The 13,788-nt window shown below is 45.5% G+C and overlaps 1 protein-coding gene across 1 annotated transcript in view; it reads left to right on the forward strand.

Annotated features, from left to right (window-relative positions):
* TAOK1 (TAO kinase 1) overlaps positions 1-13,472 on the forward strand; it is a 35,527-nt gene extending 22,055 nt beyond the window's left edge. The window contains exons 14-19 of the mRNA XM_009645171.2: positions 183-311; positions 1,933-2,136; positions 2,653-2,892; positions 6,648-6,860; positions 7,949-8,131; positions 11,916-13,472. Of these exons, the coding sequence (XP_009643466.1) occupies positions 183-311; positions 1,933-2,136; positions 2,653-2,892; positions 6,648-6,860; positions 7,949-8,131; positions 11,916-12,377 (1,431 nt within the window). The 3' untranslated portion in view covers positions 12,378-13,472. The remainder of the gene's footprint in view (positions 1-182; positions 312-1,932; positions 2,137-2,652; positions 2,893-6,647; positions 6,861-7,948; positions 8,132-11,915) is intronic.
* The last annotated feature ends 316 nt before the right edge of the window (positions 13,473-13,788 follow it).

Genomic DNA, 13,788 nt, shown 5'->3' on the forward strand with positions numbered 1-13,788 from the left:
TGGGTGTGTTGATGAGGGGGTGGAATGAGAAGAGGGTGAGGGCAAGCTCCTGAGACTCGGGCTTACTCAGAGTCATGGTGAGTATCGTGACTGTACCGTGAGTTCTTGGTCTTGGGGCTGAAATGGAATGTGAGCTGTGAGTCCCAAAGGATTAAACTGATTTGCTGCTGGATTTGCTGTAGGCTAAAGTGATGGCCAATGAAGAAAAGAAGTTTCAACAGCATATTCAGGCCCAACAGAAAAAAGAATTGAACAGTTTCCTGGAGTCCCAGAAGAGAGAATATAAACTCCGTAAAGAGCAGCTGAAAGAGGTAACTCGTCTGTAATGAGAAATGTGACTATAGTACAGTGGGAGAGCGGTGAGCATTCAGAAATAGAAGTGCCACTGTGCACAAGAGATCTTTCGCTGGATTGCAGCAAGTATTGTATTCGTTTCATATTTGTATACGTATGTGTTTCATAGCTTTGACCTTAGAGTAAGAGGGTTTATTTATATATTGGCACCTATATGTTTATCTTGTGAAAGTACAAAACTCTCCATTGCTTAATACTACTTTTTAGCCAGAAACATGCAAATTTGGCAATCCTAAGGAATGAAAGAAGGTAGTTTAAGAAAGGTCATGGGCATTTTTCTCATACCTCATTGCTGTAGATATTGACCATGCACTGCAGCAGTTAGTGAAGTTTCTTATCACTTAAATGATATTTCTGTAGTAGCAGCAGCAAGAAAACAGAGCAATGAAGATAACCTGCAGGGTTTTTTTAATGAAAATATCTGTAAAACACTATTTAATTTTGATGGAGAAAGCTGTGTAATAGTTTAATAATCACTGTATTGTAGTGAAAATCATGACCTTTGTGAAATGCAGAGAAGCTGCAGAATCAAACTTCCTGATTCTTTTTGTGGAGTGGCTGAAACCGTAAGCGCTATAAATACTTTTTTTGAAAGAGCCATTTAGTGCTCAACCATCAACTTGTGTGACGCAACTTTGGAACTTGCTCCAGAGGGGAATATTCCCAAACATAGACATTTCCCAGGAGGAAAAAAAGGCTAAAGAGCAGCAGAGCCAAGAAAGATCTAACAAAAACTATAGTGGCGTGGGCTCTTTATAATAACATAGAATCTTTTTCTAAGTGGGCAGTAGATCACAGAACACCAAGAAACACTGATGAAATACAGAGGAGTTCTGTCTCGTACTTAAGTTGTAAATGTATCACGACAAGTCTAGTTACTGTGTGGGCATCTCTAGTATGCAGTTCGAGCAAGCAGAGTCTTTTGCCGAAGATGCTTCGAGCTATATATTGAATTTAATACAGATGTGGAAAAATGTGGCCTTACGTTTCACCTGTGAACTTCTTTATATTGTTTCTGTAAGTTATGGAGTCTCAGTGAGCGGCCCTGCCTTGATGAGTTACTTATAAAACGCATATGTGTTCGGATCAAGCAAGACACAAATTTTCTGATGTGCTTCATGTGGCTGGAGTTTGGTACGCACAACCTTTGTAAATGAGTTAGGATAGCATTGCTTTCCTTCTCTTCTGAGTCCTTTGGGAGCCTGTAAAAACGTTTGTCAGGCACTATGGCGGGACCTCCAAGTGTCTTTGTTTTCAGGGGCAAACCATAATTTTTATATTTCAAGCTAATATGTATGTCTGGAAACTGCGGACACAAACCAGCATTTAGATGGGTTAAAATGACTAGTGTAAAAAAAAAGTTGTAGTTAAATTTGCCTCACTGTGAATTGACTCCTAGTGTTCCCTTAGATAGGTGATATGATACATTTTTACAGAGGCTGGGATGGTACTGGCCATGAGAAGACAAAGTGGAATGACTTTGTCTGAAGTGTAGTTTATTAGGCAGGTCTGTCCATTTGTTCAGGGCCAAGGAGCTTAATGCAACAATTCCACAATTAATTACCTTGCTGTTATCAGGAGCTGAATGAAAACCAGAGCACTCCCAAGAAGGAGAAGCAGGAGTGGCTCTCCAAGCAGAAGGAGAACATCCAGCATTTCCAAGCAGAGGAAGAAGCCAACTTACTGAGGCGTCAGAGGCAGTACTTGGAGCTGGAGTGTCGCCGTTTTAAGAGACGGATGCTCCTTGGCCGCCATAATCTGGAGCAAGACCTGGTTCGGGAGGTAAGGGACTAAGCAGCGATGAGATCTGGAACTACCTGTGTGAGATGTATCTCACAGGAGCAGCTGCCATCCAGCTCCAATCTGACCGAAGTGCTAATTGCTACATCTGAAATTTTTTGGTAAACTAATGGTTTGATACGTTTTGCAGTGCCATCTGGTAATCCCTATGGCATTTAGAGGATCATGCGGAATCAAATGTTCAGATTAGTGCCCTATTGTGGGAGAACTGTTAGATCCAAAAAGTCAACAGGTACAACAGTTATGGTCCTTTCTTGAAAATGCTTACTGTGAATCCTGTTGAGCATCTAGAACAGGAAGAAGAAAAATGAAATGAGGAAGGAAAAATTACCAGTGGCAGTGCTGTCTGCTTCTGATAAGACATAGAAACTCTGTGCTCTGTCCTCAAATGCCTTGGAAGGAGAGAAATGCCCTTGTGAACAAAGTGAAATGTCACGCTGTGAACGGAAATCCAAGTAAGTACAAAGAATCTAATAATTCCCTCTGTCCTCCTGTTAGGAGTTAAACAAAAGGCAGACACAGAAGGACCTGGAGCACGCCATGCTGCTGCGTCAGCACGAGTCCATGCAGGAGCTGGAGTTCCGCCATCTCAGTACCATCCAGAAGATGCGCTGTGAGCTGATCCGACTCCAGCACCAGACCGAGCTCACCAACCAGCTGGAATACAACAAGCGCCGGGAGCGGGAGCTGAGGCGTAAGCATGTCATGGAGGTCCGGCAGCAGCCCAAGAGCCTGAAGGTACTAAGTGATGTAGGAGCTCTGGACGCAAGCTGCTGGTGGTGGTGGAAAAGTGGTACATTACAGCTCAGTTCTCATTTGCAGTGTATGCAGGTCCGAGGTATTTTGAAGCTCAATAATTCGAAGGGGTGTCGCATTCTGAAATGAATACCTTTTTTTAAAAGTGTCATATTTGTCAAGTTGCGTAACTGCCAGGGTGCAACTGCAGCCCTGCAAGCCACGCCGTACATATGAAGCATAGCGGTGGTGGTCGGGGTTGCAGTGTATTGTGGGCAGGCCCTAGCATCACTATTCCTTCATTTTGTTTGAAAAGCCATTGTTCTCAGCAATGTGCCTTCCTTTTTGTGGTCGTTCAAAATGCATTTAATCTTTGCAGTGCCCTTTGTTTCCCCTCTTCTTCCTTCTACACCATTTTCTGATCCCCTTCTCCCCCCATATACAGGAAGAAAATCTATTTTTCTGTAATGAAGCAGTGTCGTTTTAAAAAAAAAAAAAAAAAAAAAAAAGCTTGGCATTGCTGTGCGCATCAAAATGAACTGCACTATCCATCTTGGCTAGCACACCTCGTTATTGTTTTTATATTAAGGCTGGTATGCTAGCGAGTGGCAGGGGAAGGGAGAGAGATACCAGCCAACTGCAGTGTCCTCAGGAAGCTCCTAGCGCTGACCTTTGCTGCGTTGTGCTCTCCTGGGTTTGTCATGCTGCCCTTGTAACTGCGGTGGCTGACCAGAACTATAGGGCCTCTGTAATTGAGGCTCTTAGTGTTTTCATTGTAAGCCTTCACTTCATCCAAAGAAGTCCAGTGGTTTATTCTGAGTGTCTGAGAAGGGAGTATAAGGCCTTTCACAAAGCTGCCTGCTACATTTCCTTTGAGGAGGCAGACTTCTTCTCTCCACCCAGTGTTCAGCTGTGCCAGTAACAAAATGAGTGTATGGCATACTGAGCATGGGGTTTCTTTGTTGTTCTAAGTCTTTCCTCTTCGTGATATTTCCCATCTGACTTAGTTTTTACCACCTGCAAGTTATGTTCTTACAGAGAAAATAACCAACTTGAAAATAGAACTTCAGAAAAAAAACCAAAACAACAAACGAAACAAACCTGATTTGTCAATATTAGAATAATATTAAATAGTGAAAACCTAGCTTGTGAGAACAAGGGACCATCTGATCGCTGTTGAGAATCTCCAAGGATATAGTGTATAAATAGCTGATGACTTCACAGGGAAGCTGCGCTGCACTCTGAGCTGAATAAAACCGAAGCAGCTGTATTAGTTTGATCCTTCTGAGATTAGCATGAATGAGTTCTGCCTCCCCAAGGTGATGCGGCGCAAACACGAGTGGGCAGCATGTCCCTTCTCGTTCCTTTGCTGGCAGTGGGGGTGGCAGGATCGGCGGTGGCTCTGGCTGCAGAAGGCTTGGCTGTCCTCTCACCTCTGCAGGCTCTTCAACCCCTTCCCTTTTCCACGGCGGCCAGGGCTGGAGCATTTTGCAGGGAGCATGGAAAGCTTGCAGTTTGCTTTGCATGGCTGTTCTGTGATTAGTGAAGGATTTCAGGCTTGAGCTGTCAATCCAGCACCCTTGCGTACACACAGTGCTAATAATGCAGCCGGCTGGACGACCGTTGGGTTTGTAGTACAATCCCCTATTTATTGAGACCATTCCCTAGTATTAACTCTTCTCTTGCTTCTGACTAAGGCAGGCAAGTATTCTTATTGGAGTAGATAATTTGACTATTTATTCAGTTTCTCTCCTCAGCAGCATTTTCCCTCAAGGGCATGTGTTTCAGGCTTTCCCTTTGTTATTTAGTGAGGTCCTTTGTCCCGAAAGCAGACTTTTAACGGTCAGTGTCTGTTGCCACTATTACAGCACCAGAAGGACAGACAACTAAATTCAACGAATTCACCCTTCAGTGAAAACTGCTCCGTTATTATTTCGAGTGTGTTAATTGTGATGCAAATACCCTCTTGCTGGTATTTCACAATACTAGGTCAAAATGATCTTGTCAGAAGTCTGACTGGAAATCTTACCCCTCCCTTCTGTTTCCTGTTGTTAAAGCCTTTGGATTGGAAGCTTGTAAACGGAGTCTCATGTCCAAGTGAGACTTCACAGAAAGTGAGGACAAAATAGATTGCTAGTGCTTTGCTGCAACCAGGTCCCCGATGGGAATGTGTAACCTGCTGATGCTTCCCTTAGGGGTAGGGAGAAACAACCTTAAAGATTTCCTGGAGGGAAATAGCTTCCTGTGAATTTAGAAAGAGTAAAAGCGATGTATTCCTCTCCACGGTACATGTTTTGGTTTGAATGAAACCCATCTTTGTCCTGTTTTCTGCATCAGATTAGCAAAATGGAATTGTTGGTTTATGCAGCAAAGCATGCTGATGTCTGAATTGGGCTGGATATATTGTCTGATCCCACTGCATCTTTCTAGGTAGCTACAAGTGCTGTGCTTATCACCTACCCCACTGAGCCTTGAGTCAGTGCCAGGAGCAGGCAGTGGAGGAGCTGACGGGAGACATGCACATAGATATATCTGCCTTGCTGGTTCAGATCCCAGAGCTCTTCCAACTTATTGGAGGGACAGGAATCTGTTCCTGTGCTCTGTTCCTGCCCCCAGTGCTTCAGGATTTCATCATGGTGGCTGACAGTAGGAGTGGCCCAGAGTTTATTCTGACTGCCCTGATGTGGGGAGTTAGGGGATTTTTTTTTTTTTGTTGGTTCGTTTTTTCTTACCATGGCAAACTTGACTATCTGTCAGTTAACCACCGTCACTCATCACTTCTGGGTTTTGCTTGGTTAGAAGTATCCCTGCCAGCCCTCCTGTAGAAAGATACAGGGAACTCCGGAACACCCTCCTTTTCAGGATCTTAAAACACTTAGTAGATGTTAACCCTTACAAGCTGCTTTGGAGGCAGGTAAGACAGGTGAAAGAAAAAAATAATTCATTTCTTCAAGGTCATACAACAAAATCAGATCCAAATGCCTTTTCCAGGATTTATGTGTCCCGACCTCATGCGCAATCACAAATTTATGTCTCTAAATAATACAGAGATGCTAGGAAAGTGCAGAGGGAAAACTCAATCCCCAGTAAGCCTCCATTGGGACTGGGGAATTGTTTTGTTTGCTAGACTGGCACAATGCTGATGTTGCTTGTGGCGTACATCTTCAAGTGTCTAATCTTTCCCAGACATTTTTTAAGTATCTCTTATGAAAACCAGGCTCATAATATCAAGGGTTACAGTACATCGTATCTTCATCAAACCCTCAATGGAAAAAGTGTTGCTCTTTTTCCCTGTCCCTTCCCATGCACCAGATCTGCTTCCTTCCATAACATTAAGTGCTGTTCATATATATGTGCCATACAAGCACAGTCATGTGTAAGTATGGCTTTTGGTGCTAATAAATACTAGTCCTGTCCCTCAAGAACTTTTCTTGAAAAGCAACACCCAGGACTGGATCCAGTCCAGTGACAAATGTGAGGCTCTTTGTGCAGAGACAGCTGTATTTAGGCTGGAGCTTTGTTATAAAAGTGTCTGTATTGTAATTGTTTCGCACAGTAGCAGTGTCAAAGCAGCTGCAGCAGTAGTCATTGCCTCTTGTGTATTTTGCTTCCCTCCTTGCACTGTAGATGTTAATATACATTTGTGGATTCTTGAACTCATATCCTTAATGTAATCCTAAATATCCATTTGAATGGATATTTCTCCCATTTGAAATGTGCTGGTTTTTTCTTTGTTTGTGTCCCCTCCATCTTTCCAGTCAAAAGAACTACAGATAAAGAAGCAGTTTCAGGATACGTGCAAGATCCAAACCAGACAGTACAAAGCACTGAGAAACCATCTGCTGGAGACCACGCCAAAGAGTGAACATAAAGCTGTCCTCAAACGGCTCAAGGAGGAGCAGACCCGGAAACTGGCTATCCTGGCTGAGCAGTATGATCACAGCATTAATGAAATGCTCTCTACACAAGCTGTGAGTCGCCTCCGAGGGACCCAGGGTTCCTCAGCCAAATAAGGATGTTTGCATTTTAGCCAATCTGTATCCTGACAGCAGGCTATCTGCTTCCCTGCTACATGCGCCATACCCAGCACAGTCATTCCTCTGTATTTAAAAAGCAGCATTCAAACGGAGAGGGAAGAGCTGTTACCCCCTTCAGGCAGGTTGAAGTTGAAGCTGCTGTTGCAGAGATGCAAAGCGATGCATCTGTGTGGCCAGAGGACTGCTTTTGCATGAAGTTTGGCAACATAAGCGTCCCTGTTAGAGCATCGTTAAATAATGTGCAGCTTGCTGTCTTAAGTCATTTAGGTTTTGATTTGTCAATGATACCAACCAAAGCATGTCCCACTGGTGGAAGATGCTCATTGAGTCATGGAGGAGTCCAGAGGTTTGACTATAAATCTGAAATAATGTTAAAAGTGTTGTGAAAGTTCTGTGATTCCTTCTTTCAGAGATTCCTTCTTTAAGGAATGACCACATGAGCAATGCTTTGGGTCCTTGCTACGACTGAATGTGCAATTTTCTTTGCGCTTCTTGCATATTGCGTCCTGCTCACGTCACTCTCTACAAATTTGGCACTGAGAGGCAGGGTAGCTGGCTTAATTTACATATGGGAAGGTTAGAAGTTCAGTATCGCTTTTAGGTTTATGTTATTATATTCTTTTGCTCAAAGTCTTGCAGCGGCAGGGGTCTGGACTTAAGTCTCCTGCTTGCAGGTAATTGGTTGATCCAGTTGAACAAAGCAAGAGATCTTCTCTTTGCCTCTAGCAAAAGGAGAGCTGTGGATGTTAGCACCTCCAGCAGTCTGGTCTCTGCAGTATGGATTGTGGTTCCTGAGGCGCCACTGCTCATCAGCATCACTTGCATCAGCGCTGTGGGCTCACTGTCACCAGTCTTTGTCACTATAGGTCCTCTGTTCAGTGAAACGAAGTACAATAGAGACCAATTGTATTGCTAAGAAAACAAAGTCCTATCCCATTCTCTCCCCCTCCTCGCAGTTCTGCCCCGGAGTGTCATGAGTGGTTACCCCATAGTGAAACATCTCTATTGTCTGTCTTTCCCAGCTGCGTTTGGATGAAGCACAGGAAGCAGAGTGCCAGGTTTTGAAGATGCAGCTGCAGCAAGAATTGGAGCTGCTGAATGCATATCAGAGTAAAATCAAGATGCAGGCAGAAGCCCAGCATGATCGGGAGCTGCGTGATCTTGAACAGAGGGTATCCCTCCGTCGGGCCCTCCTTGAGCAGAAGGTAAAATGGGCAGGCAAGCAGCATTAGTGTACTCCACATTTCAGATCTTAAATTGCGCTGTACCTATCAAGAGAGAGAGAAATTGCTTTTTACCTTGCTCTGTATAGTAACACAGATCATTTGGGTATTTGCCTCTCTGGGATGATAGCTCAGTGACACATAGGCTAAACTTTCTGCCAGCTCAACCATCCTATATGAGCAGCTTCTGGCTGGGATAGAGCTGCTTGAAGCGTGCCAGAGGGAGCCGTGCCTCTCTGGGCAGAAGGGAAAGTGAACTGTTCTTTCTGTCTCTGAGCTGTAGATTAGCTTCCCAGCTCATTAGAGGACAGACAATAACAACTTAAAGCTGGGGAGGGGCAGGGGGGGGTGTGCTTTTGGAATTTGCATAGTATTGGTAGTAGGTATCTTTGGAGCAGGGGGAGGGAAGTAAAATGTATTTGAGAGCCTGTGTTTTATGGTAATATTATTTAACTGCAGATCTGCTCCGTTTGTCAATCTGTGGAGACCAGGCTGCAGTTTCCCTTTGAAATTTTGCTTGTTATGGAAATGCTGCTGTCTGCAGCGTTTCCCTGAGCAAACTGAAGTACCCAGGCCCACCGGCACGGGTGGCCTGCTGCTCCCTAGATCTCACCTTGTAATTGGCTGGGTGTATTAAGGTGCTCCTTGTTGAAATATGCTTTCTGTGCAGTGCCAGACATGCAGTGTGTATAGAAACGTGAGCAGCCTACACAAACCAGGGGAAGGGTAATGCACAGGCAGTGAAAGGAAATACACAATCAGCCTTCCTCCTGCTAATTTTTTCCCCCTTTGATTTGCCCTGTGGGTGCCAGCCATCGCCATTCACACAACAGTTCCCAACTTTGCTGATTGGCACTTATTAAATTAGGGCTGTTATTCTGTGGCCTCGAGGTTCTTCACACTTAACTTCTCCCAGAGGCTAACAGATCGATGATGGGCTGATAGAGAGCCCTTATCAGAATAAAACTGCTCCACCTCACGGTCAGCAGAGGAAGACAGTCCAGTCCTATTGTGCTTTGGTCTCCTGCAAGTAGACTTGAATCTCTGGAAGTAACTGGATTTGTGAAAACAGAGTTCCTGTAGTAGCTGTCTTCAGACCCCAGCGCTAGTTATTTTGCTCCCATCCAGAAGAGGACGGCTCCCGTCACAGCCCTGCGTTTGAGTATATATTTGTGTTGGGTGTGCATTGCCCTCTGGCGGTGTGATCTGAGGGGAGCTCTGGGAAGAAGTATGGCACAGCGAGCCTCCTGCTGGTCATTGCTCCTTGTCTTTGGGAGCAGCATATATTGCACTGCTTGTAGTGTTATGTTAAAAGTTATCCAGTGACTTAAGGAAACACACATCAACTGATAATAATGTTGTGCAAGTCTTTCAGTGTGGACCAGGATTGAAGTCTCTGTGCATAGGGAGCCCTTGCGAAGCATTTGGCATCAGCAATGGTGATAGGAAGTGTAGCAATGCTACATCATAGAAAACAAAACGATAAAATTAAGACCTAGTATGATTTTTCTGTGTGTGTTTGTGTGCCCTGTGTGTCCCTACGTGACATTAGAATAGCAAAGGATAGGATGGTCCTTCAGTTGCCATAGGGAGGAGCCTTTATTTAGCAATACGTGCAGTCCTAGTGCAGTGCAACCCACAAAGTCACAAGACCAGTGATGAGGCTCTTGTTTCTTGCTGGGGTTACAGTCACTTAGTGGCAGCTCAAGGGAAAACATGTGGGTGCAAAGGTAGATGCATCCACCTTTTGCAAGGGTATTATTTGGGGGGAAGGGGTGTTCTGGTTTTGTAAGAATTAAGAGTTGTGATGATGCTGGTGTGGGTCACTCGGCGATGTCACCTGCTGTTTGCTTGCATGTGCTAACTGAACCTGGCAGCCAGAGGAAGGGCAGGTATGTGAGCAAGAATTTATATTCACAAATATATACATAGCCTGTGGCAAAGTCAGTCCCTGATGTTCAGTAATAAACCAGATTCCAGAAGTTAGGGTGTGCACAGGACTCTGCTCCCTTCTCAGCACAGTGCTCGCTGTTTTTGATGGTGCCCATCACCATGGTAACTCACCAGCGCATCCAGGTCTGAGGCTAAGGAGGGAGTAGCCAGCCCCATCAACCTGCAGCCTTTAAGGGCCAGGGGCTGAGGCACTGTACGAGCCATACCCTGCTGTGATGTTGTTTGCGTTGCACCAGTAATGAGCATGTCCCAAGAGTGTCTTTAAAAGACTTCAGATTTACTCATTTCCTTCCCACGTGCCTCAGACAACTCATCTTCAGAATCCTGCAACCTGAGGATGTTTGAGTGATGTCATTTTAACGCAGTGCATTAGGCATGCCTGCCTGCGAAGTTTGGTTGCACCAAGTCCTGTGTGTTACGCTGTCACAAAGCCTGAAACTGAGCAGCTGGACGTGCTGAAGACACTGCAATTTTGGAAAAGGAAGAGGAGAGTTCCGCTTAGATAGCGGGACTGGAAAAAATGAGTGGAGTGTTTTAAAGAGCTAAGCTTAGAGAAGGCACCTTCTTCCTCTTCTGCCTCTTCCAAGGCAGCTGACCGCTGTGTGAACAGGCAAGTGGATAAGGCGGTTTCTGAAAGCCCCAAATGGCTCAGGAGATGACTCACGCTGGAGCAGATTGTTTCCTAAATTCCAGATGAAGTCACTTTGCATATTCCCTGACTAAGGCAGGAGAGTGCTTACAAGTACAAGCTCTGCCCAGTACCTTCAGCACAGACCAAGATAACACCTCTTGGCCACGTTGCTGCTGACAGCAGGGGAGATGCCAGTGAGCTATGCTAAAAGTCTTGGCTGCTGCTTTTTACCCATTTGGTCTTTTTCACTGAGGCCAAAAGTAGCTTTTTCAGTGCTGGCAAGAAGATAATGGAGTGATTCTTTGGTTCTCCACCTGACTGCAAAGATTTCAATAAGAAAGGCTTTCATCCCTGTCTGATGGGTGTCAGGAGGCCGTAGCCCCATGTTTACTGTACTGAGAGAGCTGATCCCAGTGCCCCTACCAAAGTACCGTTGGAAACCAATTTGGAACACTGTTACAGGGAAGAAATTGGAGTTGCCAGCTTGCATATTGTCTAGCTAATCATCTGCCACACAATTCAAACATCGCTGCCTGCTTTCTTCAGCCACACACCCTGGAGAAAGTATCAGGGTAATGAAACATGAGAAACCAATTTAGGAAAGGGGGTAGATGGGAGGTGATAAATGTGAGCTAAGAAAATCTGGCCAGTGAACATTGGAGAGGAAACAATGTGGGCTTGTACATTGAATCCTGGAGAAAATAGCAGTTGTCATCATCAGATTCAGCTACAAACAGTGAAGGTCACATTAAGCTGTGTTGGCAGGTATTTGACTGTATAGGCACTGTGCTTGGCTCTGTCTGAAGGTGCTTTCCCAGTAGGCTTTTGTGGAAGCTGCAGACTTTGCTGCATCTTAAAAGATTAACATATGTGAAGCTGTTAGTCTCACTGCAAACTTTGGCTTTGCAGCCCTAAAACTTCTGTAATCACCAGGAATCAGGGACCAGAACCCTCCAACTGGTGTTCACTGTGCTTTGGCATGTGCAGGTCTATGGGACTTACCCTTTTGCATTCAGAACAGATTGTGTGTCAGTGGACATCTGATCTAGATCCAGTCTCGTGTAGAAACACGGGGAGAAGGTTCCTCATTAGCTTGCTGTTACAAGTCGTTCAGAGAGTTGAGGCCATGCCTCTAAAGGAGTCCTGCTGCTACAGACTGTCTCTTCTTTTTTTCCTTCCTAGATTGAGGAGGAGATGCTGGCGTTGCAGAACGAGCGTACCGAACGGATACGAAGCCTGCTGGAGCGTCAAGCTCGCGAGATCGAAGCCTTTGACTCAGAAAGCATGAGGCTAGGTTTTAGTAATATGGTTCTTTCTAATCTCTCCCCCGAGGCGTTCAGCCACAGCTACCCGGGAGCTTCTGGCTGGTCCCACAATCCTACTGGGGGTGCAGGACCTCACTGGGGTCATCCCATGGGTGGCCCACCGCAAGCTTGGGGCCATCCAATGCAAGGTGGACCCCAGCCATGGGGTCACCCCTCGGGGCCCATGCAGGGGGTACCTCGAAGTAGTGCTATAGGGGTCCGCAACAGCCCCCAGGCTCTGAGGCGGACAGCTTCTGGGGGACGGACGGAACAGGGCATGAGCAGGAGCACAAGTGTTACTTCACAAATATCCAATGGTTCACACATGTCTTATACATAACTTAAACAATAACTGAGGGTGGCAATTCCACTGGAGCTGTCTGCCAACAGAAACTGCCTACAGACACCAGCCCAGCAGCCTCCTCAGTGCGGTGCTGACGTGTGGAAGCTGGGTGCACATGGAATATTGTATTCATTTTGTAAAGCATTACGTTTTGTGTTTACTAACTGGGATGTCATAGTATTTGGCTGCAGGGGTTGGGGGGGGTGGTTTTTTGGGTTTTTTTGTTGTTGTTTTTTACTTTTTGGAGGGGTCTTGGGAGGGCGTCTGAGAAATATATGCAATTAGTCAGAAGAGTTGGCTGGTGGTCGTCACACTGGCAGGACAGAAGGGCCTCAGACTGCCCTCGTCACACCATCCATAGGAAGTCTGAGGGAGAATGGAGACCTCCTCCCATGTCCATAAATTTCGAACTGCCACCCTGCAAAATCCAGGCGAGCTGCCTTTAAACCAACATCCAGGGGAGGAACAGCTGGATCTTCTGTTCCATTTTTATTTGTCATTAAATTGGATACATTTCTAGGGTATTGCCTCTCCCAAGAGGCATTTTCAAAGACTTGTAGGTGAGGAAGAAGGGTGAGAAGAGAGGCCAAGAGACACCAGGGCTCAGCAGGGCCCTTCTACCCAAGTGCCCGCTCTGTGCCATGTAAGACGTGACATTCTCTCAGAAGGCACTGGTCAGCTTCCGGAGAAGCGCGTAGGTCAACCTGTCTGGAGGGAACAGGCTAGAAATGTTCAAAATTGTATTCCTGCTTTGGCACTCCCTGACTGTGCTGCTGGTAGCTCAGACGAGGTTGGGCAGAGGAGCGTAAGTAATGCACTTGTACAGCTAATACTGTGACATCTCATTTTAGCTAAGCATCAGAATAATTATTGGAGCCCAGCATAGTCCTTTTTGCTCCATTCAGAAATGTTTAGACTTTCAACCAATCAGTCTCAAATGCCAGAGGTATTTTGAAGGATGCCATAGTCACAAAATGCCATTGATTGGGTTTTTCATTACTACACTACATCCACCAATTTATTACCTTTTTGGCTTGTTGCAATTTCCTGTTTACATGTAGAGTGTAGCCAACTGTTTAAATGTTTAGTTGCCACAGTTGCTGCATGTGAGGCTCCTTTTTATTATTTTCGTTGCTGCAATACTTCACAACTTTTACAGTCCCTTGAGATGCTGTGATATTTTGGCAGCGTACCACACCATGCGAGAAGGCACTACTTCCAGAGGCTCATTGGAGCTGCTGTACTACTGAAAGGAAGCAGAGGAGGTTGTGAAATCCATACGGTGATAAAGGGGCAGGGAGTCTAATTAACCCAATGACTTTGTGGCATCGTGTCATCCCTTAGTGCTGGGAACTGGAGATGCCCCCATGCTCTCGTGCCAGTGCCAGGGCGGTCTGGGTCAGCCAGC

This window comes from Egretta garzetta, unplaced genomic scaffold, assembly GCF_000687185.1.
Source record: "Egretta garzetta isolate BGI_Z169 unplaced genomic scaffold, ASM68718v1 scaffold108, whole genome shotgun sequence".
NCBI classification, from domain to species: Eukaryota; Metazoa; Chordata; class Aves; order Pelecaniformes; family Ardeidae; genus Egretta; species Egretta garzetta.